Consider the following 25,366-nt stretch of genomic DNA (forward strand, 5'->3'; position numbering starts at 1 on the left):
CAGAGAAATCTCACCCCCACCTGCCTGCTTTGCCTGATTTTGGGTAAAAGTTGCTCTTTTTTAATAAAAAATTCAATATTTACATGCATGGTGTATTGTGAGTTAATTTTGTGAGTTTGCTTGCAAGCAAATTTTATGTGACAGACTGAGCTAGCCAATGGCAGATAGATAGATCTCTGAATGAATCTGTGATTCTCTGAGCAACTCAATGGTCCCTGAGGTCCAAAAGGTTGGTGACCCCTGACTTAGTGCACTGTACAAGCTTTTTCCTAGATAATATCCTAGGAAACATTTGATTCCTACACTTGTATATAGGAATAGGACAACATGTGTCTGTCCTGTTCCTAAAACATACTGAACAGATTAGCTTCTGCTTAAATACATCCAGTTAACATTTCTCCAGATAACCCAGTTATGCTGCTCTGAACATTCAGAACTTTTTTCTAATATTCAGTTAGAAATTGCCTTTCTGTAGGTTAAAATATTTTATTTCATGTTCTACATTCTGTAACAATAAAGAGCAGATCTTGGGCCTTATTCAGCTATCATTTCAAGTATTTGAAGAATGATACCACATCCCTTCAGTCTTCTCAAGACTTAAGCTACCCAGCTTCTTCACTACGTCTCCCCAGTCATCCTTCTGTCTTCTTTATCTGAATCCTTAAATTATGGTACCCAAAACTGAATGGGATATTGAAGATAGTGTCTAATAAGCACCAAATAAAGGGGAGCCAAAATGCCTACAACTGAATTTGCTTTTCTGGAACCACAACTTCTGATCCATATTTAGTTTAAAATCAATATTACTATTACTTCATTCCAAAGACACTCCCAGCATAATTCATACAGCCAAACACTTATTCCCCTCAGGAAGACTTTTTTCCCCTCAAATTTCTTGTGCTTAAATGCACAAAATAAATACATGGCAAGTGTTTTCCCCCTCTCCTCAGAATTAATTATAAACTATGGCAGAGGTGGTATTCAGCAGGTTCTGACCAGTTCTGGAGAACCAGTAGCGGAAATTTTGAGTAGTTCGGGGAACCAACAAATACCACCTCTGACTGGAGATTTTACAGTATCCTTCCCCTGCCATGCTCACCAAGCCACGCCCACAGAACCAGTAGTAAAAAAAATTTGAATCCCACCACTGAAGTATGTCAAAAGGCATCCAGTTTGCTTTTATTATATAAAATTAAAATAAATTCCAATACTGGCTGCACAGTTTTAAAAACCTGAAGGCTTCTGCTTAGCAGATCGGATTTGTATGGCAAAACTCTGGACAATCATTAGATAGCAATAAAAAGCTGGGTCTGTATATGTATTTTTCCTGTTATCTAACACTCATCTGTTATTTATGAGAGCAGATGTAATAGCCCTGTATTAAGAAACACAATAATGTAAAAAAGCTCTTTAAAGAAATAAGCTCATTTAAAAATAAAAGCTAATTCAGAACTTTTTAAAAAATGAAATGGTTTTAATTCATATCCTAAAGAAGCCTTCTTCAATTCACTGCCATCCTCAAAAGCCAGATAATACAACTTGTAGCCCAGCACATATAGAAATCAGTAGATTGGAGAAGCCTGTTCTAAAAAAAAACCAGACTAGCTACAGGTGATCACTTATCTGGCTCTCTGGTCTGGAAAAAAATATAAAATGTCATCCAGTGATCAGGCTGAAAAGGAGCCTCTCTATAATTTAAGTTCAGTAGAAAATTGCCTTCTTTAAAGAAAATATTAATTCTCCTTTGCACTGGATGAGATTTTTTATAATATATGAAATACCGGTAAACTCTTATTCATATTATAAACTGTAAATTAACCATACAAGCTTAGTTATAATACACTAAACTAAGCCAATCCTAGCATATATCCATTGTTGCTATTGTCATTTATTCATAGCTTGAATTTTCAGACAATAAAATCTAAAAATCACATTAAAATAAGCCATAATTAAATTGTTTAATTTTAGTTTAGCATATTTCACAAACCCAGTTTGGGTTTATCTTATAAAACCAGGATTAAACTATGACTTTACACATGTATAGTATTAAACCATTAGGGTATATGAATTCTCAAAAAAAATCCATGCTAATTTTCTTGCAATCATGACCTGTAAAAATATGAACAATATCTTAACTAAAATTACAAATAAAGTAAAACACACTGTGAAAGTTAAAACAACTGCAACTATTTAAGCAAACTACCTTTGAGCTAAAACTATGCCAATGTGTCTGTCACTTTAAAAATAGGCAAGGAACTACCATAATTTCTTAACAAGTGTGGTTCAGATAATTTGTATTAGCCTGGATATCTGGTATCATCTAGCAGCTGAAGAAATATTACTTATCAATGCAATATTTTAAAATGTTGCCTTTCCACCATGTAACAGGATGTAAATATTTCAACAGCCTTTCTAAAACAATTCAAATATGCTGAATACTGATAACTAACAGGGTTTTTGTTTTGTTTTTGCAAATAAGATTAGAACTCCAGACTGTATCACTAAGCCATTTACATAAGTCTTAATAAAATAAATGGTTTTAATTATGAGCTATTTAAAAATATCAGACACCACTGGATTTATGAATATGGGCTATGAAAATAGCAATTAAACATAAGGAAGTAGGTCTTTGCTTATAGGAATAGAGAACAAATCCAATATCCAATCTAAAGATAGATAGATAGATAGATAGATAGATAGATAGATAGATAGATAGATAGATAGATAGATAGATACTTCAGAAAATGTTTCACAAGTTTGACAACTGAATGCATAAGAATCATTTCTAGATCTTGAAATGAAAGTAGCATCATTCTATCCACTATGTTTAGTCAGAAATGTAACTGAATGTACTCACACTCACACACATAGAAGAAAATTGTTGCATTAAAAAAGATATACTTTACCCAGAAGTATGGTTACACTGGACAGAATTGGACATTAATATGCCAATGTTGCAATATAAGTGGCCCACTGTTGAGAACACTTTAGATGGCATATTTTCAGCAGTTAATACCTCCAAATAGATCAATATGAAACTATGTCTTAAAATGCCATTCCAGAAAAGGTTTCTAATAAAAAGTGATGCAGATAAGTTTTGTATTGTTCAGCCGTAAATGGTAAATAAGCAAGCTTGTGTCCATACAGTAGATCACTCAGTAAAAAATTACAAATAAAGGAATTTTACTGAGAGAATATATGTATGTTATATATGAAGAGCTGGAGAAGTAGTAAAGAGACTGATTGAGTGTGTTTCCAATTCCAAGGTTATTAAAAAATAAAAGTATAGGTAGTTCTTGACTTACCACCACAACTGAACCAAAACTTATGTTGCTAAGTAAAACATTTGTTAAGTGGGTTTCTCCATTTTATAACCTTTTTGGCCACAGTTGTTAAATGAATTACTATAGTTGTTAAATTAATCAAACTGTTGTTAAGTGAATCTGGCTTCCCCATTGACTTTGCTTGTCGGAAGGTCGCAAAAGGGGATCACGTGATCCCGGGACATTACAGACATCATAAATATGAGTAATTGCAAAGTATCTGAATTTTGATCACACGACCATAGGGGTGCTACAACAGTCGTAAGTGTGAAAACTGGTCATAAGCCACTTTTTTCCCTTCTGTTGTAACTTTGAATGGTCACTAAACAAACTGTTGTAAGTCGAGGACTATCTGTAAATGGCCTTCAATCATGAGTAAACAACTTGTAAGCTACGTACAAAACTTATCACAAAATGTTCCACTTCTGGCATCCCACCGACCGGAAGCTTAGGATGATATCCTGGCCATAAAGAAAGAGATCTATGATTTCCCTGGTGCCATTGATGTAGGAAATCATAAAGTCTGATCCTCATCAGCCAGCTGATCCTCTAATCAACTCAGTATTTTTTCAATCCATTAATAGAAGAAAGCCTGAGCAATATGTACAGTATCTCTGGAAGGAAGCCTTATTGTTTCCCCCTTTTGAATGATATAAAGAAGTCTTGACATAAAGAAGTTGAAATGCCTGTGAAGTGTCTCATAGATAAAAGCACTTCCACCCTTCAGGGTCAAAGAGGTTAGTTATCTAAATTTTAAACTAACTAACCCCTTAATTCTTTCTCAGAAACATATTGTTAATATTATCCTACTACAAAATAAACACTACCACGTAGAGATGATGAACATAAAGTACTCAACAACCCTATATGAATAAACGTCAATGCACTCCTTTTTTTAGCAGAACTGACTTGCAGATCAGCAACTTAAAAACCAAATGCTGCTCTTGGAAATTAGAAAAATATCAGGAGAGTTGCAGACAGATGTTTTGTTAATGACTAATAGACCGATCCACAAATCAACTTAAATGGAATTAGACAACTTCTTGTCTATTTCAGTGGAAATAAATGTTAGTAGTAACAAAATAAGTTAAGATGCTCAAATTTGCATGATATGACTGTATAAAAATAGAGGTTTTCATGATTCCTTCCACTGTGCCATGCTTTTCACTATGAATATCACTAATTTATTTATTTGCATCCCAACTGTATTGATTTTATGAATAAGTTAAATCAGCGGACATATCCAATATATCTTTGTCTCCTATTTTCACAACAACTCTCTGAAGGTGAGTTAGGCTAAGAGAGAGTGACAGGCTCAAAATCACCCAACTGGCTAAAGGAGGGACTTAAACTCATGGTCTTCCCCTTTCTAGCCGGGTGCCTTAACCAGGGGTGGGATTCTACCAGTTCCCACCTATTCTTTAGAACCAGTTGTTAGAAGAAATTACTGTCCTAATCCTGTAAGGAAGGCAGGAAGGAAACATTCTGGTGTTGCTTACAGAAACTGCCTCTCCGTTAACCCTTATTACATTCTTGGCAAGACTAGACTTCTTGTCTCAGAAACTTCTCTGGAGGTTTTTTCCCCTCCTTTCTGGTACTTTGCTTGTGTGGAGTGACCATTTAAAGTTACAATGGCATAAGTGACTTATGACCATTTTTCACACTTACGACTGTTGCAGCATCTCCACAGTCATGAGAGGCCAGGCAAGGAGATCCGTGCCTCGATGTGAGTGATATTGAGTTGGCCACGCCCAGCCAATAACATGACCACCAAGCCATGTCCACCCAATCACATGACCACCAAGCCACACCTACCATCTAAGCCATGCCCACAGAACCAGTTGTTAAAAATTTTGAATCCCACCCCTGGCCTTAACCACTAGCTCTCTAGACCAGGGGTGTCAAACTGGCAACCCGCGGGTTGAATGGATCACACACAGGCCACGCCTACCCTGGCTCCGCAAATGCAAAAAATGTCGTGATACATCACAATACATCACATGACGCGATCAAGTTTGATACCCATGCTTTAGACCCAAACTGGCTCTCTAATTATTTCGGTGGGCTTAGAGCTAGGCAATACATAAGCATATCATTTGAAATAATTAAATTTTAAAATGATAAGACTTTTACCATTTTGTAAGTAAAGTTTAGAAGCGAAGGAGAGAAATACCCTTATTTCTTGTTCCAAGTTTATTGGTTCTTTACAGAAAAATAGTGTAGAAAATACTGACTTTGCAGCTCATTCAGGCATAGCAGGAACAAATTCTGACATATGTCCACAAAGCTTGTACACCCAAAGCAGCATTCCACTGGAATTCACTCATAGGACAAGCTGGTGACTCAGTTCTGACAAGGTTCCAATTTCTGACAGGTTTCTGTCTTTGGGTGCATAAATGACTTCCTGCTCTAACTTGGATAAGCCAACTATCAGTAGCATAATGGAAGAGTTCTAAGAACAATCCAGCTTTCATGGCTATTTATCTGGACAGAGTAGGAGTAAGTTCTGACTGCAATCCAAGTTTGTCTGCATATGCCACAAGGTTCATTGCATGGAAACCTGGAGTACAGGTAGTCCTTGATTTATGACCACAATTAAGCCCAAAATTTCTATTGCTCAGTGAGACAGTTATGTGAGGTTTGACCCCATTTTCTTTCTTGCCACAGTTGTTTAAGTGAATCACTAGTATTCATTGGCAACATGGTTGTTCCCTACTGACTTTGCAAAAGGTGATCACATGACCTTGGGACACGGCAACCATCATAAATATGAACCAGCTGCCAAGCATCTGAATTTTGATCACATGACCACAGGGATGCTGCAATGGTTGTAAGTGTGAAAATGGTTATAAGTTACTTTTTTTCACTGCCGTTGTAACTTTGAAAGGTCCCTAAATTGTAAATTGAGGAATTAGCTTGTCTAGGCAGAGTGGCAGTGAGTTCTGACAGATCTGTTTTTTTCATGCAGCTGAACTCATGTTAAAACTCTCTTCCATGGCCTGGTCAAGCTGGAAGATGGACTAGCTTTGCTTAAAAATTTTGTTTTGTACAGAAGGGAAGCATAGGACTATTATTACCTTTATTACCTTTATTGTCAGAGTACAACATGTGTACAATGAGATTGGCTGAGCCTCTCTTCGTGCACACACTCCCAACACAACTCACAGAAGTTGAGGACAGAAGTCCCTAACCCAGTCCCAATCTTATTACACTATGTGACCTTGTTGCACAATGCGCCGGCCCCACAAGTCTATCATACTATGTTGACATGAAGTTATTTTCCATTCAGAAGTCTGACAGTCCATGGGTATGACCTTCCAAGTACTACTGTCATTAATTCCCATGAATCCTGACAATTTCCCATGATGGCTAAGCTTAATGGAACTTGGAACCCAACAATAGTTTGAAGGTAGTTTCTACAAATATCACACAGCCAAGACTTCTGAGCTTGCATTTAATAACCTCTTTGCAATCAGTGGGGCTTAGACAGTACTTTGGCTGAAATGCCATAGCAGGTCCATCCTATTTGCAACCTTAAATAAATTCTATCATTAAAGATGCCAAAGCACTATTCCAAGGTATAGCAACTATTCTCACTTTTTTTTTTTTTGGTCTGACTGAAAGATGCTTCCAGTAAGACTATTTCCCATCTATGCAATCAAGAGATAAGTTAATAAAGCCTTAATCTCTCAATTTAGACTCTCAGAAGGCAGGAACAGTTGTTTGTGGTCCCATCTATTGTTACTGCAAATTAACAGTCATGCAAACAGTCAGCTTCCTACATGTCTCACTTTTACATGACATAGTTCCTCTTTCATTTTCTTCTGCTTGCTGATCTAAGTGGTTTCAGGCAGAATTCAGCAAAATGAGATGAGGGAGGGGATTTTAATAGCACAACTACAAATACTGCCCTGTATTATCACCCCCTCTCCTGTCTTCACATGAAAAGTAACACCACCCAAGAGAAAAATAGACTGAATCGCTTTAAGCATGTAAGTAGGTGGTATAAATAAGACTATTATACCAATTATGGTACAACCGAAGTCCTTATTTTTAACTGTATTGCTGGCTTCCTGGATACCCTCACCACCACCCCCTCTAGGGATTTATACTTTTGTTTCTTTATCCCTATTCCTCATCCCGCACATTATGTGGCAAACCAGCTTTCCATCTGCGCTCCCAAACAAGCATCTCGCAACTCTTTGCCAAATTCAAGCAACTCTGGCTAAGGCTGCCGGCGAAAGCCCAACAGCAATCCAAAGTGACCTCCTGGAGGCTGGCTGCATTGAAACAAAGACATTATAAGCAGCCCAGACGGGATGGGGAAGACACAAGGGGAAGTGATTCAAGGCGCGCATAAAGGCACACATCAAGGAGACCCGGAAGAAACCTGGGCAAAAGCGTCCGCATCACTTTACCTGGGACATCTGAGGTCTCAGGTTGATCTCCTTGAGATTGAGGGCGTGAGGGCGCAAGTTGTTGAGCAGCTGGCAGAGCAGGACTCCATCGCGAAGGGTCTGGGCCAGGTCGAACACCTGCGCCTCGTCCCAAGTCACCCGGTGATTGACCGGCAACACCCGGCACTGGATGAGCCAGTGAGCACACTGCTTCCAAGGCTCCATCGTTGCGCGCCCGCCCGCGCTCTCAGCCAGAGCACGAAAACTCCCCAAGAAGCGCAAAGGTTTCGCCGAGCTGCCGCTGTCGCCGCTGCTGCTGTTTGTAGCTTGTGGTTCCTGCGCTCGCTCTCCTGTCCGAGCGTCCTCCCTGCCTTTCCTTTCTTCCTGCCGCAGCGGCTCGCCTCCTTTCAGCCCCTCTTCAGCAGACTGAGAAGAGCAGCAGCTGAAAGGCGGCCCGAGAGGCTGCGCGTGCGGTTCCCCCTCCGGCCCCTCCCTCCCGGCGCAGACACACCGCCTGGGGGTGGGGGGGGAGGTGTGGAGAAGCGGCGGGAGAAAAACAAGAGCGCGTGCGCCCCCCCCCTCCTTCCCGGTGAGCGCTTGGCCTCGAGTCGTCGCCCCTTTTTCAGAAGGCGAGAGGTGCGCTCGGTTCTCCCGGGTTCCTGGCGGGGTGCGGGGGGGGGGGCTAGCAAACAGCCCCAACTTGGGAAAGTGTGGGGTCGAGCGTTAGAACAAAAAACAACACAAACACACCAACAAAGGGAAGAAGAATGAATGCTAAATCACACCGCTGTAAACAAACCACACACACACACACACACACCGCACCCCCCTCGAGTGGTAGGGCTGGGGACATCACTTTCTGTGAAACATGGTAATTGTACACTTCGGGTGTTTTCACAACAATTCGCTGAAACGCATGGGTGCGCTTTGTAAGTTTCACTCTATATATTTAGGTGCAGTTTCTTTGCGCGAAATTGCCTTATAAAAGGCAAGTTTGTTTCTTAGAAATTTTTTTTTAAACCGGTTTTTGGCAACCCCCTCCACTTCTGATTTCACCTACTTTGCAGACTGGTAACTGGGGACTTTTGCTTGTATACAGTACAGGAAAACATGAGGTGGTGTGAGCAGGCTTAAATCCTCTAAACCCCGGGCTTTCCTTGGCAAAGGAAGCATTTTTTTTTCCAGGCAGCAGATATTGGGGAGCAATGATGTGTGGAAGATAAAAACGTGCGTGTCCTTGCCGCGGCACTTCTCGAATTGGCTGGCTTCCATCTTGTTCTGTACATGAGACAGCAAAAACATCTCCCTTGCCCCAACCACAAACGTAATAATAAGAAACAAATAAAAGTCCTGCAATAAAATAATTCATTTGAGGGAAAGAGCTAGTGCACGCAGTGCACCAGAAGTTCACACTGTGGTAGGTTAGAAGTAAGTGACAGCTGATTAATAGAATAGAAGATAATACTTTATTGGCCAAGTGTGACTGGACACACAAGGCATTTGTCTTGGTGTAAATACTCTCAGTATACATAAAAGAAAAGATACATTCGTTAAGAATCAAGAATCATAACGTACAACACTTAATGATAGTCATAGGGCACAATTAGCAATCAAATCATACTAGGAAACAGTCAATATAAATCGTAAGGATACAAGCGACAAAGTTACAATCACAAGTGGGAGGGGATGGGTGATAAGGAGTGATGAGAAGATTAACAGTAATAGTAGTGCAAACTTCGTAATAGCTGAACAATGATGAGGGAATTGTTTGTTTAGCAGAGTGATGGCTTTTGGGGAAAAACTGTTCTTGTGTCTAGTTGTTCTGTTGTGTAGTGCTCTATAACGTTGTTTTGAGGGAAGGAGTTGAAACAGTTTATGTCCAGGATGTGAGGGGTCTATAAATATTTTCACAGCCCTCTTTTTGACTTGTGCAGTATACAGGTCCTCAACTGAAGGCAGGTGGGTAGTAATTGTTTTTTCTGCAGTCCTAATTATCCTCTGAAGTCTGTGTCGGTCCTGTTGGGTTGCAGAACCAAACCAGACAGTTATAGAGGTGCAGATGGTAGACTCAATGATTCCACTGTAGAACTGTATCAGCAGCTCCTTGGGCAGTTTGAGCTTTCTGAGTTGGCACAGAAAGAACATTCTTGTTGTGCTTTTTTGATGATGTTTTTGATGTTAGGTGTCCATTTTAGGTCATGTGATATAGTAGAACCTAGAAATTGGAAGGTCTCTACTGTTGATACTGTGTTGTCTAGTATTGTAAGAGGTAGTAGTATGGGAGGGTTTCTTCTAAAGTCTACCACCATTTCTACGGTTTTGAGTGTGTTCAGTTCCAGATTGTTCCGGTTACACCACGAGGCAAGTTGTACAACCTCCTGTCTGTATTATGTGGATTCGTCGTCTTGAATGAGACCAATCACTGTTGTGTCATCAGCAAACTTAAAGGTATTGCAATGAGAGTAGACAGGAACCTGTTATCAGGATTATCAGGATGCCTATTATTTTGTAAGCGATTGACAAATCAAATAAATAAATAAAACAAATAAATAAATAAACCTGTGAATCAGTTGCAAGTTTTACATGATATCAGGTCTATCATATTTAGCTGGAAGAAACCAGCATGTCCTCAAGAATACAGGCAGTCCTCAACTTATGTCTCTGTTGTTCAGCGAGACATTTCTTAAGTGAGTCTTGCCCCGTTTTTACCACCTTTCTTGCCACGGTTGTTCAGTGAATCACTGCAGTTGTCAAGTTAGTAACATGATTGTTAAGTGAATCTGGCTTCCCCATTGGCTTTGCTTGTCACATGACCCTGGGTTGGACGCAGAAATGGTCATAAATGTGACCCAGCATCTGAATTTTGATCACATGATCATGGGGGGGTGTGTGCTTGCAAAGGTTGTAAAATACAGCCGAAAGTCACATTTTTCAGTGCCATTTATAACTACGAACAGTCACTAAACAAACTGTTGTAAATCGAGGACTATCTGTATCTATGCTGCCATCATGTGGCCATCAAGTTTTATGCAACCTAAATCTAACATGCTTAATTTATTCAGCTATCCTGATCATTTAAGGACAAAAAAAAATGTGAATTAGAAATGATGGACAACTTATACATAAATTTCCATCTGTCCTTTCTACTATGTTGTAAAATAATCATCTGTGGCTTCTACTGTAGTTATCAAATGTGGTTACCAAGTATTAGATTGCATTATTAAGTATTATTGTTTATATGTTACATTTACATGCTCTGAGCCATTCTTTGGGTTCAAAAACAATTGAGCCATCTCCTCCCACTGTCGATACATTCATCTTTAGCAGGTACAAGATTTCTAGGAAGACTTCACTTGCACAAGACCTCTCTAGGATGTCATCTTAGTCTCCAGTGGGGAGGATCAGCTAACTACCCAGTAAATGGGTCACAAGGCATAGGGGAATTAGCTAACCAGGACAATTCACTTCCAAATAAAATTTACCCCGCTAAAAATATTACTCCAAATGACACAGTTGAGTAGCCTATATGAACCAGTTGAGCAACCTATATGAACAGCAGACGTATGAATATGATTTTGTATTATATGTTAGATTTATATCCCATCTCTTCTTTGGGAGCAGGGGTCCCCAACCCCCAGGCTGTGGCCCACTACTGGGCCATGTCCTATTTAGAACCAGGCCATGAGTAGAGCTGCGTGCACCCATGCACCAACCCACAACTCATGCAACCCAGTTCCCCTTCCCCCGTCCCCCAGCCAGGCTGCCACGCTGCGAAGGAGAGACTTAAATTGAGATTCACCTTTATTTTCTTCCAACAACAAGCTGATGTTGAATAATTTGCCCAGAATCGACCAGTGGGTTTTTCATGACTGAGAGTGGACTTCAGTCCAAAGCTTCAGAATCTCTCTTTTCTTTCCATTTGCATCTCATACATAGATCTCAGAATTGATACATAAGTTTTTCTGTATCACAGTCCTCCCACCCATTTATCTTCACAAGCTAAGTTTGTCCCAAAGCTGAACTGCAATTCAGAATTCCAACTGCTCTGCCCTGCAGCTGCTAGTTTTGTTTCTGACAGGATTTCTGTATCCCAGGAAGATTTTCAAGAGAGCAGGAAGTATGACTAGGTTTCACTACTGCCTTTTACTCAGATTACAGGAGTGCTGCCAGAAAAAGGTAACACCCTACCTAATTACTGCTTTTATAGAATGTATATATGGCTTACAGGATTAGCGTTTAAGAGATCATTATAAGTTCTGCCTCCTGGATCTTTTTTTCAGCAATCAGCCCCATTAAATTCAGTCAGGTTTGTACTGCTTAAGGCCGCAAAATTGCAAGGCTACAATGCAAATGTATGAATTGTATACATAGTTCCTTGAGTTATAAGGATGTTATTTTCAAACAAGTATAGGATTTATACTACAGGTAGCCCCTGATTTACTTACTTATTCGACTCATTTACCACCCATCTCACTTCCATTATGATCATAAGACATGACAGTCACAAAACAAGTCACACATGGCTGACTTGATTTTAAAATCTTCTTTGCAGTGATTGTTTAGTGCATCTCTGGTTGTTAAATGAACCCATTTTTTTTCTATGGGGTGTTTTTACCAAAAGCCAGAAATAAATCTTGAGTTTTCACAAAAATGTAAATCATGGTCATGAAAGCGCAGGATGCTGCAAACAGCTGTAAATGCAGGCTGGTTGCCAAGTGCCCAAAATGTGGAGGGGGGCAGCCCTTGGAACTTTGTAACTCAGTCATAAGTATCTTTCAGGGGTCCATTGTAACAATTGCTAAGTGTCCAGTTGTCAAAAACTACCTCCATGCTATGCTATGCTATGCTATGCTATGCTATGCTATGCTATAGAGATAAAGATACAGATACAGATATAGATACACATCCTATAGAAGTAAAGGATTTATATACGCTATAATGTTTTTCTTAAAAGTATTTCAAATAAATATTTTGATGTTTGTTCTCTGAGTGGGTTTTTGTTTGTTTGTTTTTATAATCCCTCTACTAATAGGGATTACTAGCTTGTTGATAGCTTGTTCTAAAACAGAAATCCTAGTAGTTTTGGAACTGGTGGAGACATTTGGAATTCTGAGAATATAACATGACACTGTCAATGGTTTGCCCATTCTAAATGGGTATTATGGGACAGGCTCCAAGATATTGAATGTTGCCCCCCTGTTTTATAATCCCTCCCAGGACATGCCTGACCATTCTTACTTTTACAAAGTGGGCTCCAACCATTTACCATTTTTGTTTTCTATGGTTTGCACTTGGAGACAAGAAAAATTTGGGGAAATTATGCTGGAAGATAGCTCTGGGATTCTCTTCATTCTAACTTCTGTTTTTAACATTTTTTTAATTGCAGAAAATACTATAGGATGCAGCATAGAGTGTGACAATTAGTAAATGACTTGTCTGTAGAGACATTGATATAATGTAAGTATCACATTGGGAAAATGATGCACCACTGCTTCCTTCAAGGCCAAAGGTACTACCCTGTCACTCAAGGAAGCTGACACCATTTGTGTAGACCCAACTACAGATAGTCCTCAGCTTACAATCACAATTGAGTCCAATATTTCTGTTGCTAAGCAAGACATTTTAAAGTGAATTTTGTCCCATTTTATGACTTTTCTTGCCATCATTGTTAAATGAATCATGGTACTTGTTAAGTTAGTAACACAGTTGTAAAGTGAATCTGGCTTTCCAGTTGACTTTGCTTGTCAGAAGGTCACATGACCCCAGGACACTGCAGCTGTCATAAATATGAGTCAGTTGCCAAGTGTCTGAATGTTGATCACATGACGATAGAGATGCTGCCACAGTCATGTGAAAAACAGTCATGTCATTTTTTTCAATGCCATTGTAATTTTGAATGGTCCTTAAACGAACTATTGTAAGTCGAGGACTATCTCAACAACCAAGAGCCATGGTGGCACAGTGGTTAGAATGCAGTACTGCAGGCTTCTTCTGCTGACTGCTGGCTGCCTGCAATTTGGCAGATTGAATCTCACCAGGCTCAAGCTTGACTCAGTCTTCCATCCTTCCAAGGTCGATAAAAAGGACCCAAATTGTTGGGGGCAATATATTGACTCTGTAAATTGCATAGAGAGGGCTGTAAACACTATGAAGTGGTATATAAGTCTAAGTGCTGTTGCTATCTATATATCTTACCTCCCAGGCAGTCTTGAATAACCAAGGGGGATCTAAATCAAATAGGCAGGAGGCCAAACTCACAGTTTAGAGAATGCTGTCCACCTCATAAGGAGTCGTAGAGTTAAATTTGTTCCACATCAAATTTTCTCCTTTTCCTGCAGTGGCACTCTAGGCATCTCTTCTATTGCTTCATCTCATGGAGCTCCTTGATAAACCAAAGTGCACCCTGGATTGGTATGCAAGAAAAGGCCACATGAAGTAGTGCAGTTCAAGGCCCATGTCATCTATCTATTCCAGCATGGAATTAAGTTCTTGGTCAAATTGTCCACCATATTTTTAGAGAGAACCCCAAGCCCCTCATGGAACACTTGTAGGTCCATCACCTGGGCAGGATGATCAGGTACTGTCTTCCTCTGAGGGGTGGGAGGAGATGATAACAAGCTGAACAGCAATCCGAAAGTGATACGTCCATAGCAACAGAATGATTACAATATCTTCCAATGACATCACAACTTGCTTGAGACTAAAACTAGGTAGAGTGCAACCAGAAAGGGATAAAATAGACTTAATACTGGAAGTATGTTGACACTTTTGAATATTTCTATTGGCGAAGAATCCTGAGAATATCATGGACAGTCAAGAAAGCAGACGAATCGATGATAGAACAGATCAATCCACAATTCCCAAGGCGAAAGGTTGAGGTTCAAATTATCACATTTTAAACATATTACAGTATATGAAGACCTCGCTTTCTTGAGAAATTTATAATGATGGAAAAGGTAGAAAGAGAAGAAGACACAATCGCAGTGGTGATCAGTACACCATTGGAAGGCCTAAAGCCCAAGCTGGGAAGGTCTATCTATGTAGTTGCTAAGATTCAAGTTGGATTTAATGACACATAATCAATTGTGAAGGTAAAAATGAAGGTTCTGTATGCAGGAATTTCCTTTTCTTAAATACAAAGAAAAGAACCAAAAAAACCCAAACAAACAGTAAAATACATTATTTCTCAGTGTATTTAAATTAATATCACTTCATTTTACTGCTAGAACTTCACAATGTGAAATGGAATAAAAGTATGTCCTAGACTTAATAAGGTTATTTTAGAAAATTGAAAGACAAAAATAATTCATGACCAAAAATTTTCTCCACTCAGTTAGCTTCCTCCTTTTTAAACTCAAAATGTACATGTATAAGAGTATTGCTTGCATTTTTAAAAATCAGTTTATCATGTTGAAAGCAGAAGTAGGAATATTTTTTTAAATGTGAAAATGGAGTATTTTTTAAAAGACACCCAGATGCATTATCTGATATTTACATATGGCACCATTTCAGTGTCACCAATAAATAGAATTACTGTAGGAGTATTTTAAAACATGATAAAGGGAGTGTGGTGCAATGGTTAGGCCCAAAGCCTAACCTTGAGCCAGTCACTCTCTCTCAGCCCTAGGAAGCATGCAGTGCCAAGAGCCTTCAGGGATCGATCCAGGCAATCACCAGGAGTCAACACTAATTCAAAGGCACATGAATAGCTATGCATTATTTTTTAAACCAAACACCAAAAGTTAACCAAACTTTTGAAACACTAGGATTTCCATACATATATTGTTCAAGGTGAAAGTCAGAGTTTCCAACTTTCTCAACCTGATAATTAAAACAGTGCTTCAAAGACTTTTTTTCCCACAGCTGCTTTTTGTTCTTAATTAGTATATGGTGGAAAATGCTAATGATAATTAACAAAAATAATTTTAAAAGAAATCCAAGTAGTGACATGAAAACCGAAGAAATAATTCTTACTCTTTCTACTAAACCTTGTAACTATTAAATGTAAGAGAAAATCTGAACCCTTCTGAATATTGTGGGAACCCCTGCTGTGTCCATTAGTAATGGAGCTTCTGGATGTTCTGTTTCAGCAGAATTTTCAATGTGATGTTATTACACTGGAAAATACTGAGTGAATCGTTTGCTTTTTTTTTTTTTTTTTTGCTTAAGCTTCCTGTGGTTTATGTCACAGTCACAACCGCTGGACACATTTGCTTCTGACACAAAACAATTTGTACTGATGTTACTTGTTATAGATGTATGTGGAGTCGCTATTTTGCTCCTTAAATTTTCTTAAGTCAAGAAAATTACAGTTACAGTTGAATTAAGTTACAGTAGACTTAAGTTACAGTAGAATTTACTGCAGGGGTGGGATTCTACCGGTTCACACCTATTCACAAGAACTGGTTGTTAACATTCTAAGCAGTTCGGAGAACCAGTTGTTAGAAGAAATTACTGGCCTAATCCTGTAAGGAAGGCAGGAAGGAAACATTCTGGTGTTGCTTACAGAAACTGCTTCTCCGTTAACCCTTATTACATTCTTGGCAGGACTAGACTTCTTGTCTCAGGAACTTCTCTGGAGTTTTTTCCCCCTCCTTTGCTGGTACTTTGCTTGTGTGGAGTGACCATTCAAAGTTACAATGGTACTGAAAACAGTGGCTTATGACCATTTTTCGCACTTATGACTGTTGCAACATCCCCACAGTTATGAGAGGCCAGGCGAGGAGATGCGTGCCTCGATGTGAGTGATATTGAGTTGGCCACACCCAGCCAGTCACATGACCACCAAGCTACACCCACCAACTAAGCCACGTCCATAGAACCGGTTGTTTAAAAATTTGAATCCCACCCCTGATTTACTGTAGTAGAAAATAGCTTACATATTAGGTGGAAGTTAAGGAAATTGTCAAACATCTGGCAAATTTCAATAATTAACCAGAATTGGCTGTAGTTGACTTGGTGGAACCAGGTTATGAAAGTCCATTTTACAGATAGTTTTCTTTTGAGTCATCTGCAACAGAATAGTTATTTTGTGTTTTAATAATTTCATGTGCAATTGAAGTAGTCCTTGACTTGCAACCATAATGGAGCCCAAAATGTCTGTAATAAGTCCTGATGGTTGTTAAGTCAAAGAATCCAAGGGACTGACCCAATGTTACTTTTTTTTTGCAGGTCATTAACCAAACACCATGATCATTAAGAAAGCCATTCATTCCTATGGGTGCTTATTTTGCCAGAAACAGCTGAAAAGGCCAGAAATCAGCCAAAAAAACCCACCCCACAATAAATCATGGTCATGTGACCACAACACTGCAAGCAACCATAAATGTGAGTCAGTTACCAAGTGCCTGAAACACGGTCACCATGGAGGGAGATGCTGCCATTAGAACTCTGAAGCCAGATTGTAAGTAGCTTTTGGAGAATCTATCATAACTTCAGGTCATCATTAAGTGACTGGTTGTTAAGTAAGGACTATCTCTATGCACACCATTCCAAGTGTTACAAAATGCAGCTACCCGCCTCTTGGTAGATGCAAAAAATAATATAATAGCCATCCAATTTTGAGTTAATTACACTGACTATGACTTCATTTGTAGGTTTAATTTATATTACTATGTTTTACTTATATTTTTCAACATTTCCTACATGAAAATACTCTTTACTTATTGTAAAAATCATTCACGAAGGAAATTTCTACTTTTTCAATGGCTGAAAGTAACTTCTTCACTGCTCTATTTATTCTGGGGGTAGGGATGGGAAATCACCTGAGTGATTAAAAAGCAAGAAGATGTGGGGAGAGAGAGATGATATTTTGTTCTAATTCTATTTTATGCTGTTATATCATAAATATGCAAAATCATTCTCACTAGCTTCAGTATTTTCAACCTATGTAGTATTTCAGTGCCTTAGGCTATAACTCTAAACACATCTGTAACTGAAGGAAATTCACTTAACAGAGTATGAGTCTGTACAATGGTGGGATTCATTTTTTTATTATTATCAGTTCTGTGGGTATGATTATTATTATCAGCTTGGTGGGTGTGGCAGGGGAAGGCTACTGTAACATCTCCAGTCAGAGATGGCATTTGCTGGTTCTCTGAACTACTCAAAATTTCCACTACCGGTTCTCCAGAACTGGTCAGAACCTGTTGAATACTACCACTGACTCTGTAAAATATGTAAGTTGAATGAGTGCCTTCATAATCTAATACATATGGAACTGTTCAGAACTGTTCAGATCAGAACTTTTACAATGTAAAGAAAAACATTTATTGTTATTTTCTGCCTCAAGAGCCAAACAGATTTAATCAACCTTGGGGGTCAATTCACTTTAAGTGGTAATTGGGTAGGAGGGCATTATTTGCAGCTCCATCTTTGGCTAACTAGAGAGGCAGTTAGGTGTAGTGATTAAGATGCTATCTTAGAAACCAGGAGTTCATGAATTCTAGTCCCACTTTAGGCATGAAAGCCAGCTGTGTGGGCTACTTCTTTGGGCCACTTCTCCCAGCCCCAAACACCTCATAGGGTTATTGCTGTGGGGAAAGTAGGAGGAGGAAGGAAAATTATGCTTGTTTGCCACCTTGAATTATTTATAAAAATAATAAAAGTGAGTTATAAATAAATAAATGTATAAAGATCTCAAACTTCAAGAAGTCCCATTTAGATTTCTTTAAGGACACTCCTGAAAACCAAGCAAGGACTTAACATGGCCATTTATCAATCTAACAATAGACTTCACTGGAACGCATCCACAAATTGTGATGTTTTAAATAACTTCTGGTTCAACATAACCATTTAATCCTACCGTCTTATATGTAGCAAAGAGGATAATTAAGGGAAGATTCTGAATCTACAGATGTAATTAAAGGAAATATGGGATTACTTCTTTTCCTTCAGAGAGGATAATAAGCAGATTTGCTTATGTTTGAATTATATAAAAATGCTTTTTAAACTCTTTGTCTAAATATAGCAGATTGGATTTAAAACCTGCAACTTTCCTACTGTGTTGCAAAGTGCTGCACCTCGTCCCTCTGTAAGGCCACAACCTAAGCTCAGATTTCCCTTAAATGAATCTGTTAGAAGAAGTCAACCTTTGTTTAACTTTTTTTTTCCACTTCCTTTATTGAGATTTTCATTGTGATATTTTCTATCTGTGCATTGCTCCGTTTAGCCCTCTCTATGATTTCTGTATAATTCATTCTTAAGCTTTCCTCAAAAAAAACTTTCTAGGACATTCAGAGAAGGCAAGAAATGTCAAAGAAAAGAAACCTCTTCCCTTCTGTACTCAGTGGAGTAAAACTAGCTCAAGAAGCTTAATAAATTAACAGAATCCAGTTGCAATGTCTGTCTCTAAGCGTGAGTAAGTGAGTGAGTGAGTGAAGGAACAAAGCATGTAGGAGGAAGCACATTAGGGCAGGGAGTTACATGCCTACAGGGGATGTCTCTGTACTGTTATGGGTTATGGTCCCACCCAGTTTTGGTATGTGGTTAGCAATTTGCTTGCCCAGATTTAATTCAAGCCTTGGGCCAAAATAGGGTCTTTCCTTTTGTTTGATGGAAGGTATATCATTGGAGAGAAAGGAGAGGAAAAACCCCTCTTTGACCAAAATGAATAGTACAAAACATAATAGGACTTGCATATAAATAGGACCTGCAACAAAATGTTGTTGAGCAGTTTGTGTGCCAGTCAGCCATGTCCTCTTCCAAGTCACCACATTCCATTCTCCTCCCCATGGTTTCCTGCCTCTCCACTGCTGATATCACTACTTTGAGCATTGTACTGTTCCTTTTTAAGGCCACTGAACATTATCAGTCCTCATCAGTCTGTTTTTGGATCTCTTCCCTTAGCAATTTTGCTTGTAAGGTTATTTTGTATTACTGCAACTCTTCGGTCTTAAAGTTTAGGGAAGGTTCTCACAAATTGGTTTGACTTGTATTACTAAGAAATTTAATTTGCTATACTGTCTTTTGTTTGCAAGTGCCATTTTACAAAGGAGATTCCCTCCTGTGTAAAAGTAAAGAAGAAATTAATCTGATAGACAGACAGTACCTGCACACCATTGCACTCAGTTAACACAGTTTTTAACGGTATTACTTTAAACAAAGTTGTGCCCTGCTTCTTAACCAAAGAAACATTGAAACAGCTACAAAACCCAAACCTGCCTTTGCAAAATATGACATTAATAACAAACATTATCCTTATGTTTAAAACAGCCTAAAATGATCAACTGTAAAGACATTCGAAGAGAACTGTTAAAAAAAAATGGGGAGAAAGAAATAATTCAAAAATTTCTCAATAGCACAATGTCCTGGCAAAAATTAAATCTGTATTAATGAGTCTATGAAATATAAATGTACCTACCTGAAAATGTGATCCTCTATGATCACAAAGCCTTTCGTATTTAATGCATGTGGAAGTATCTGTAAAAAAAAAACCATCATGTTTTCATTAATGGGAAAATTTATTTTATTAAATTTGTTTGCCACCCATCTAGCTTTGAGGGGACTCTGGGTGGCTTATTTGTTTATCATCAAAATGATATGCCACCAATTCCCATACAAATATAAATGTGTATATTTATATCAATGTGCTTAAATCTGGCCCATGGGACTGGCCTGGAAATATCAAAGACCGGCCCGTGGTGCCTCTGGTGACTAAAACGGGCTGCGTGCAGCCCCTCTGTGCTTCATTTTCACCCTCCATGGCCTCCTGCAGCACTCTGTCAGCTGAAAACGGCCTTAAAACGGCCCAAAAAATGGCCTAAAAATGTCCAGCAGAGTGTTGCAGGAAGCCATGGAAGGTAAAAATGAGACACAGGGGGACCTCCATTCCCTCCATTCCCCGTTTTGGCTGGCAGAGTGCTGCAGAAGACATCCATCCCGCCCCCCCACCCCCCGCCCCCCTCGCGCAGAACTATGGTGCTGATCCAGCTCTCAAAGAAATCCAGTTTGACACCCCTGTTCTAGTCCAACCCCTTGCTCAAGCAGGAGATCCTATACTATTTCAAACAAACGACTGCTTAGTCTCTTAAAACATCCACATGTTCTGAAGATAAACCGTTCCACTGATTGATTGTTGTCACTGTCAGCAAATTTCTCCTAGAAAAAAAATGTATGTGGGAAAGAACCAGGTGCTTACATTTTAGAAGTCACGTCTACATGTCAATCAGCTCTTGTCACTGCTCCATCAACATAGATCTATAATCTTAGTGTGCACTCCATCATAACTAAGCACTTATTTCCGATTGTTACAGAATTTTTTGTCACATATCTCCATCTCTTTTCAGAAACATATACTGTATTCCATTACAAGGTGTTTTCATTTAGTCTGTTCCCATCCTAAAAATTAAACTGATGATCTCTCTCTTATTAATATGACTGCAATCCAGAGGTCGGCTTCACGTACTTTAACAACTGGTTTGTCTAGTGCAGAACCAAACACACAGCGATTTCATGCATGCAGCTTTCAGCACACCTTCTTGGGCAGCTGCAGTGAGTAGAGTGGGTGGGGCACAGAAATCAGCTGGGCTGCGTAGGCAGGGTGAGTGAGCCAATGAGTGAGATATATAGGATGGGATAGCACAGGGACAGGTGGGTGGGCCTAGCCAGTGGTCAGAATTACTGGTACGGGCAAACCGGTCTGAACCGGCAGCACCCCACCACTGGAGCAATCATATGTTTCATACAGCCGCATGTCCTTTTCAGCATTACACTCAGTTTTTTTTTTCCAGCACATTCACACTTATAATAACAAATTCATCCCATATTCATACATTCATCCAGGTATTCTATGATTTCAGAAGCAGGTATCTAAATATAGAAATCTCAGAATATCAAAATATAAATGTCCATTCTTCTCGCTAAAGCATCCCTCAGTTATACCTATTATTCACCCACAGATCCTTATCTTTTTCAAATGGGCAAGATCCTGATCATTCTTTTTACCAAATTTTGGAGGAATATCTAAACAATGGAAGTACAGAATGCAAAACAGAATTCTCTGTCTTTGCGTGTGTGTGTGTGTGTTTGCAAACTCTCCTAGATGTGAAATTGTTTTAAAGTTCCAAATAAATTACCTTTGCTCAAAGGAAGTATGTAATCTGCTCGTCTTCATATATATGAACAGTGTGAAATCAATACATGGATAGTGCCTAATAATAGGAGGTAAGAATACAATGGCACTGGCAGGCAACTTGCCATGACATGCCAGCTGTAAGAACCAGGAATACTAAATGATGGTTCTTCTGTGCAATTGTTCTTTTTTAAATAGGGACTGTGCTGCAGTCATTTATTTATTTATAGTTTCTTTTATCCCAACTTTATTATTTTTATAAATAACTCAATATGGTGAACATACCTGATATTCATTCCTCATCCTATGTATAGTAACACTTGAAGTGTAAGAATTCAGTATATATGTGTCTGCATCAATACATGAATCAATAAATAGCAGCTTAATATTGGAATGATTTCAGATTGCTGATATTAATAGTGTTCATTTCTGACAGCATATATCCAACTTATAGAACACATCGATCATTAAACATGTTTTTCAGACAGCTATCATATGCTTTACCTTTAGCCTATAGACATTTAGCTTTTAACAAGAAACATATTTAACTACACAATTTCTAACTCAAAAAAAGGATTCCATTCAAACAAGAAATATTTATTTGTCCATTTATTTAGGATTTTATTTGTATTTTGCATTCAAAGAACTCCTGAAGTGTGACACAGTCAAACAAATGAATAAAGCCATATAAAATTACAGGTTAAAACCATAAAATCCTGTTCATTTGCCACAGAAAGAAATATTTGCCGGGAGAAATCTCATTCTGTAGGTACTATTAGAAAGATGTGATAGCTGGTTTACTGGAAAGGTAAGGATCAATTACACATGGGATTTAAAAACATGACAGAAATAGACTAGGTTTATTGTTAGGATAGGTGCCCTTGGCTACTGCCGTCTGTTCAATGCCACTATGAAAGGATTTTGCAAAAAGTAGGTACAAGGAAGAATCCATATTGCTATCAAAGGTTCCCCAGAGATCCATTTAAAGATGCTTTACATATGAAAGACAGTTAAACCGCTGAGCCAAGCAAATGAATATTGGAAAGTCAATGAGAACTGAATGTAGCACAGAGAGCATGCTATACAGCTAGGTTCTCTGTGAAGAAAGGGAAGAAAATTGACCCATAAATACAGACTGAGTCTGATATTTTATTCTCAAAATTAACAACCTGTTGCAAATTAAAATTTGGCAGCCTAATGTTTACTCTCAGAGACTAATCCTTCTTTCCTGAGACCGCTTTGGGAGGAGGTCCAGTCATATAAATGTCAACAATAGGTTCTGTTGTCTTTCACTGGACTGATTTTTCAAGTCAGAAATAATTGCAGATAAAACCCAGCCACTGAAACAAATGAGAATACCCCATGCGCTGCAACTATTTTCACTCCATGAAACAATAATATTAGCAATTTGCAGAAGTGATTTTAAAAAAAGAAAGCTTGGGTGACTGGAGACTCCTGTATTAGGAAGAAGCCAAATTTAAATAGTGAAGTGCATGGGCATTACTACATATCCCATATGAACAATGAATTAAAATGGCCAGTTTTCCTGGCACCAGAAATATCATTGACTTTCCTACTTGCCCCTTATGATCAATAAAGACCCACTCCTAAACTCATGTCGCAGCCATAGCCTAGCAGTGAGGGACTCCTTTCCCTTTCCTTGTGCCCTAAGTGGAACAACCACATTTTTCAGCCTTCATTTGATCCTATGCTCTGCTTTATCCTGACTTCACTTGCCGTTTGGTTGCCGTCAACTGAAAGTGAGAGCAAAAGAATAAAAATAGAGAAATTGGGCACAGAGGAGAATATAAAAAGACAAAGAGAAGGGCAAGAAGAGAGAAACGGAAGAACATTCCCCACCTATTTTTGACATTGGCTGCACAAAGCAAATTAAATAATATCTTTTCCTGGTAGCACCACTGTAATAACCTTTTTTTTAATAAGAAAGAAGGATGTATTGTTTTAACTGCTCATTTCCTAGACAAAGGTGTCAAAGGGAAAATGAGCTCAACAATACTTATATCTCTCCTAATATTAAAAACCCAAAGAAGATCATTTTCTTTTCTGCAGTAATTGTGATGATGAAGTGCTTTCCTTATTTAAGCTCTAAAGTTGTTTGGAAGTGATCCACAATCATGTTGAAATGTGCTGTACTTCCATTCCTCTTTTTCTTTTGCAAAAGGGAAGCATCCAGAAAAAGCTCACCATGCTGTCACTGTGATCTGTCCAGTGTGGCTCCTGGTGCTATGAAGGACTAGGCGTCCTCTGTCCATTCAGTGGCATTAACTCTACTTGCTGTAACCTAGAGCCTGCCACCATGGCAAAGTTGAATGAATGCTCTTCCATACACAAGGTAGAAAACCATGAAGAGGAAGTCCTTGTCTAATGTTCTGCTTGAGATGCCAGCACTCTATATTTCTGTATTTCATCTGGTAAACCTCGAAACATGGTTCAGGCTAGTCACATCTGCTATCACCTCATTGAGAATTGGCTCTTAGATATGGATTCAGTTCAACGATTAGCACTAAATAACAAAACAACCACCAGCGGGGGCGAGGGAATCATAAAAATCAGCTGTCATGACATATGATCATAATAGGCAGGCTTCTTTACAGTCGTATGCTGAGAACTATGTTTATTAAATTAAAAGTCTACATACAGTACCTTCCAGCAGTCATGATTTGTACAATGTGCTGCACATAGCATTTCAAAAATTTACTTTGATTGCAATTTATTTGACCTCTTTACCCTAATGGGATAGATCCCACAAAATAAGTAACTAAGACTGAAGCAATAGTTGGCACTACCTAATCCTGAGCCAAGATATATATTTAAATACTTACTTATAGCTAGCAAGGGCTGAAGCAGAAATAATTGCCCAGTTGATCCAAACTTCTAAGAAGCCTTTTTCTTTGTCTGCAAGATACTCTACCAAATTTTGTTTTGTGGATTAACTGCATTTCTAAGGACCATTCAGTACCTTTGTGCTTCTTGGAAGCCATCATCATATTGAGATTATTTCTAATATATATTAATTGTTTTTGCTCCCTGGCTGTAATGTATCCTTCTGCACATTTTCTAACAAGGGTCTAACTTTAGTTATAGTATTTATATCAGAGCTGAAAATCTCTTTACAAAAACTACTAACAATGTGTAGTCCTTAATGGAACTACATCTACATGGAGGAAAGTAAGCAGTGGGGTACCCTAAAGTTCTGTCTTAGGCTCAGTACTCTTCAATATCTTCCTAAATGATTTAGAAGAAGGAATAGAAAGAGAACTTTTCATATTTGCAGATGACACCAAGCTGGAGGAAATAGCCAGAACCTCAGAAAATAGGCTCAAAACCCAGAAGGATCTCAACAGACTTGAACACTGGACCCTATCTAACAAAATGAAATTCAACAGTGAGAAAAGTAAGGTTTTATACATAGGTGAGAAAAACCAAATGCACAGGTATAGAATTGGTGGAAAGTGGCTCAATAGCAGCAAGTAGGGGAGAGATGTAGGAATCTTACTAGACAATCCCTTGAATATGAGTCAGAAGTGTGTTGCAGCTGCCAAAAAAATGCAATG

General features: G+C 38.7%; 1 protein-coding gene across 4 annotated transcripts in view; it reads right to left on the reverse strand.

Annotated features, from left to right (window-relative positions):
• VAV3 (vav guanine nucleotide exchange factor 3) overlaps positions 1-8,195 on the reverse strand; it is a 197,520-nt gene extending 189,325 nt beyond the window's left edge. For 3 of the 4 annotated variants that reach the window (XM_087960761.1, XM_087960759.1, XM_087960758.1), the window contains exon 1: positions 7,742-8,195. In XM_087960761.1, coding sequence (XP_087816887.1) covers positions 7,742-7,945 — 204 coding nt within the window. In that variant the 5' untranslated portion in view covers positions 7,946-8,195. The remainder of the gene's footprint in view (positions 1-7,741) is intronic. The other variant, XM_087960760.1, reaches the window with a different exon arrangement.
• Between the last annotated feature and the right edge of the window lie 17,171 nt (positions 8,196-25,366).

Source organism: Notechis scutatus, chromosome 3, assembly GCF_049901735.1.
Source record: "Notechis scutatus isolate UNSWTSFEM ecotype Mainland chromosome 3, rNotScu1.2, whole genome shotgun sequence".
Classification (NCBI taxonomy): domain Eukaryota; kingdom Metazoa; phylum Chordata; class Lepidosauria; order Squamata; family Elapidae; genus Notechis; species Notechis scutatus.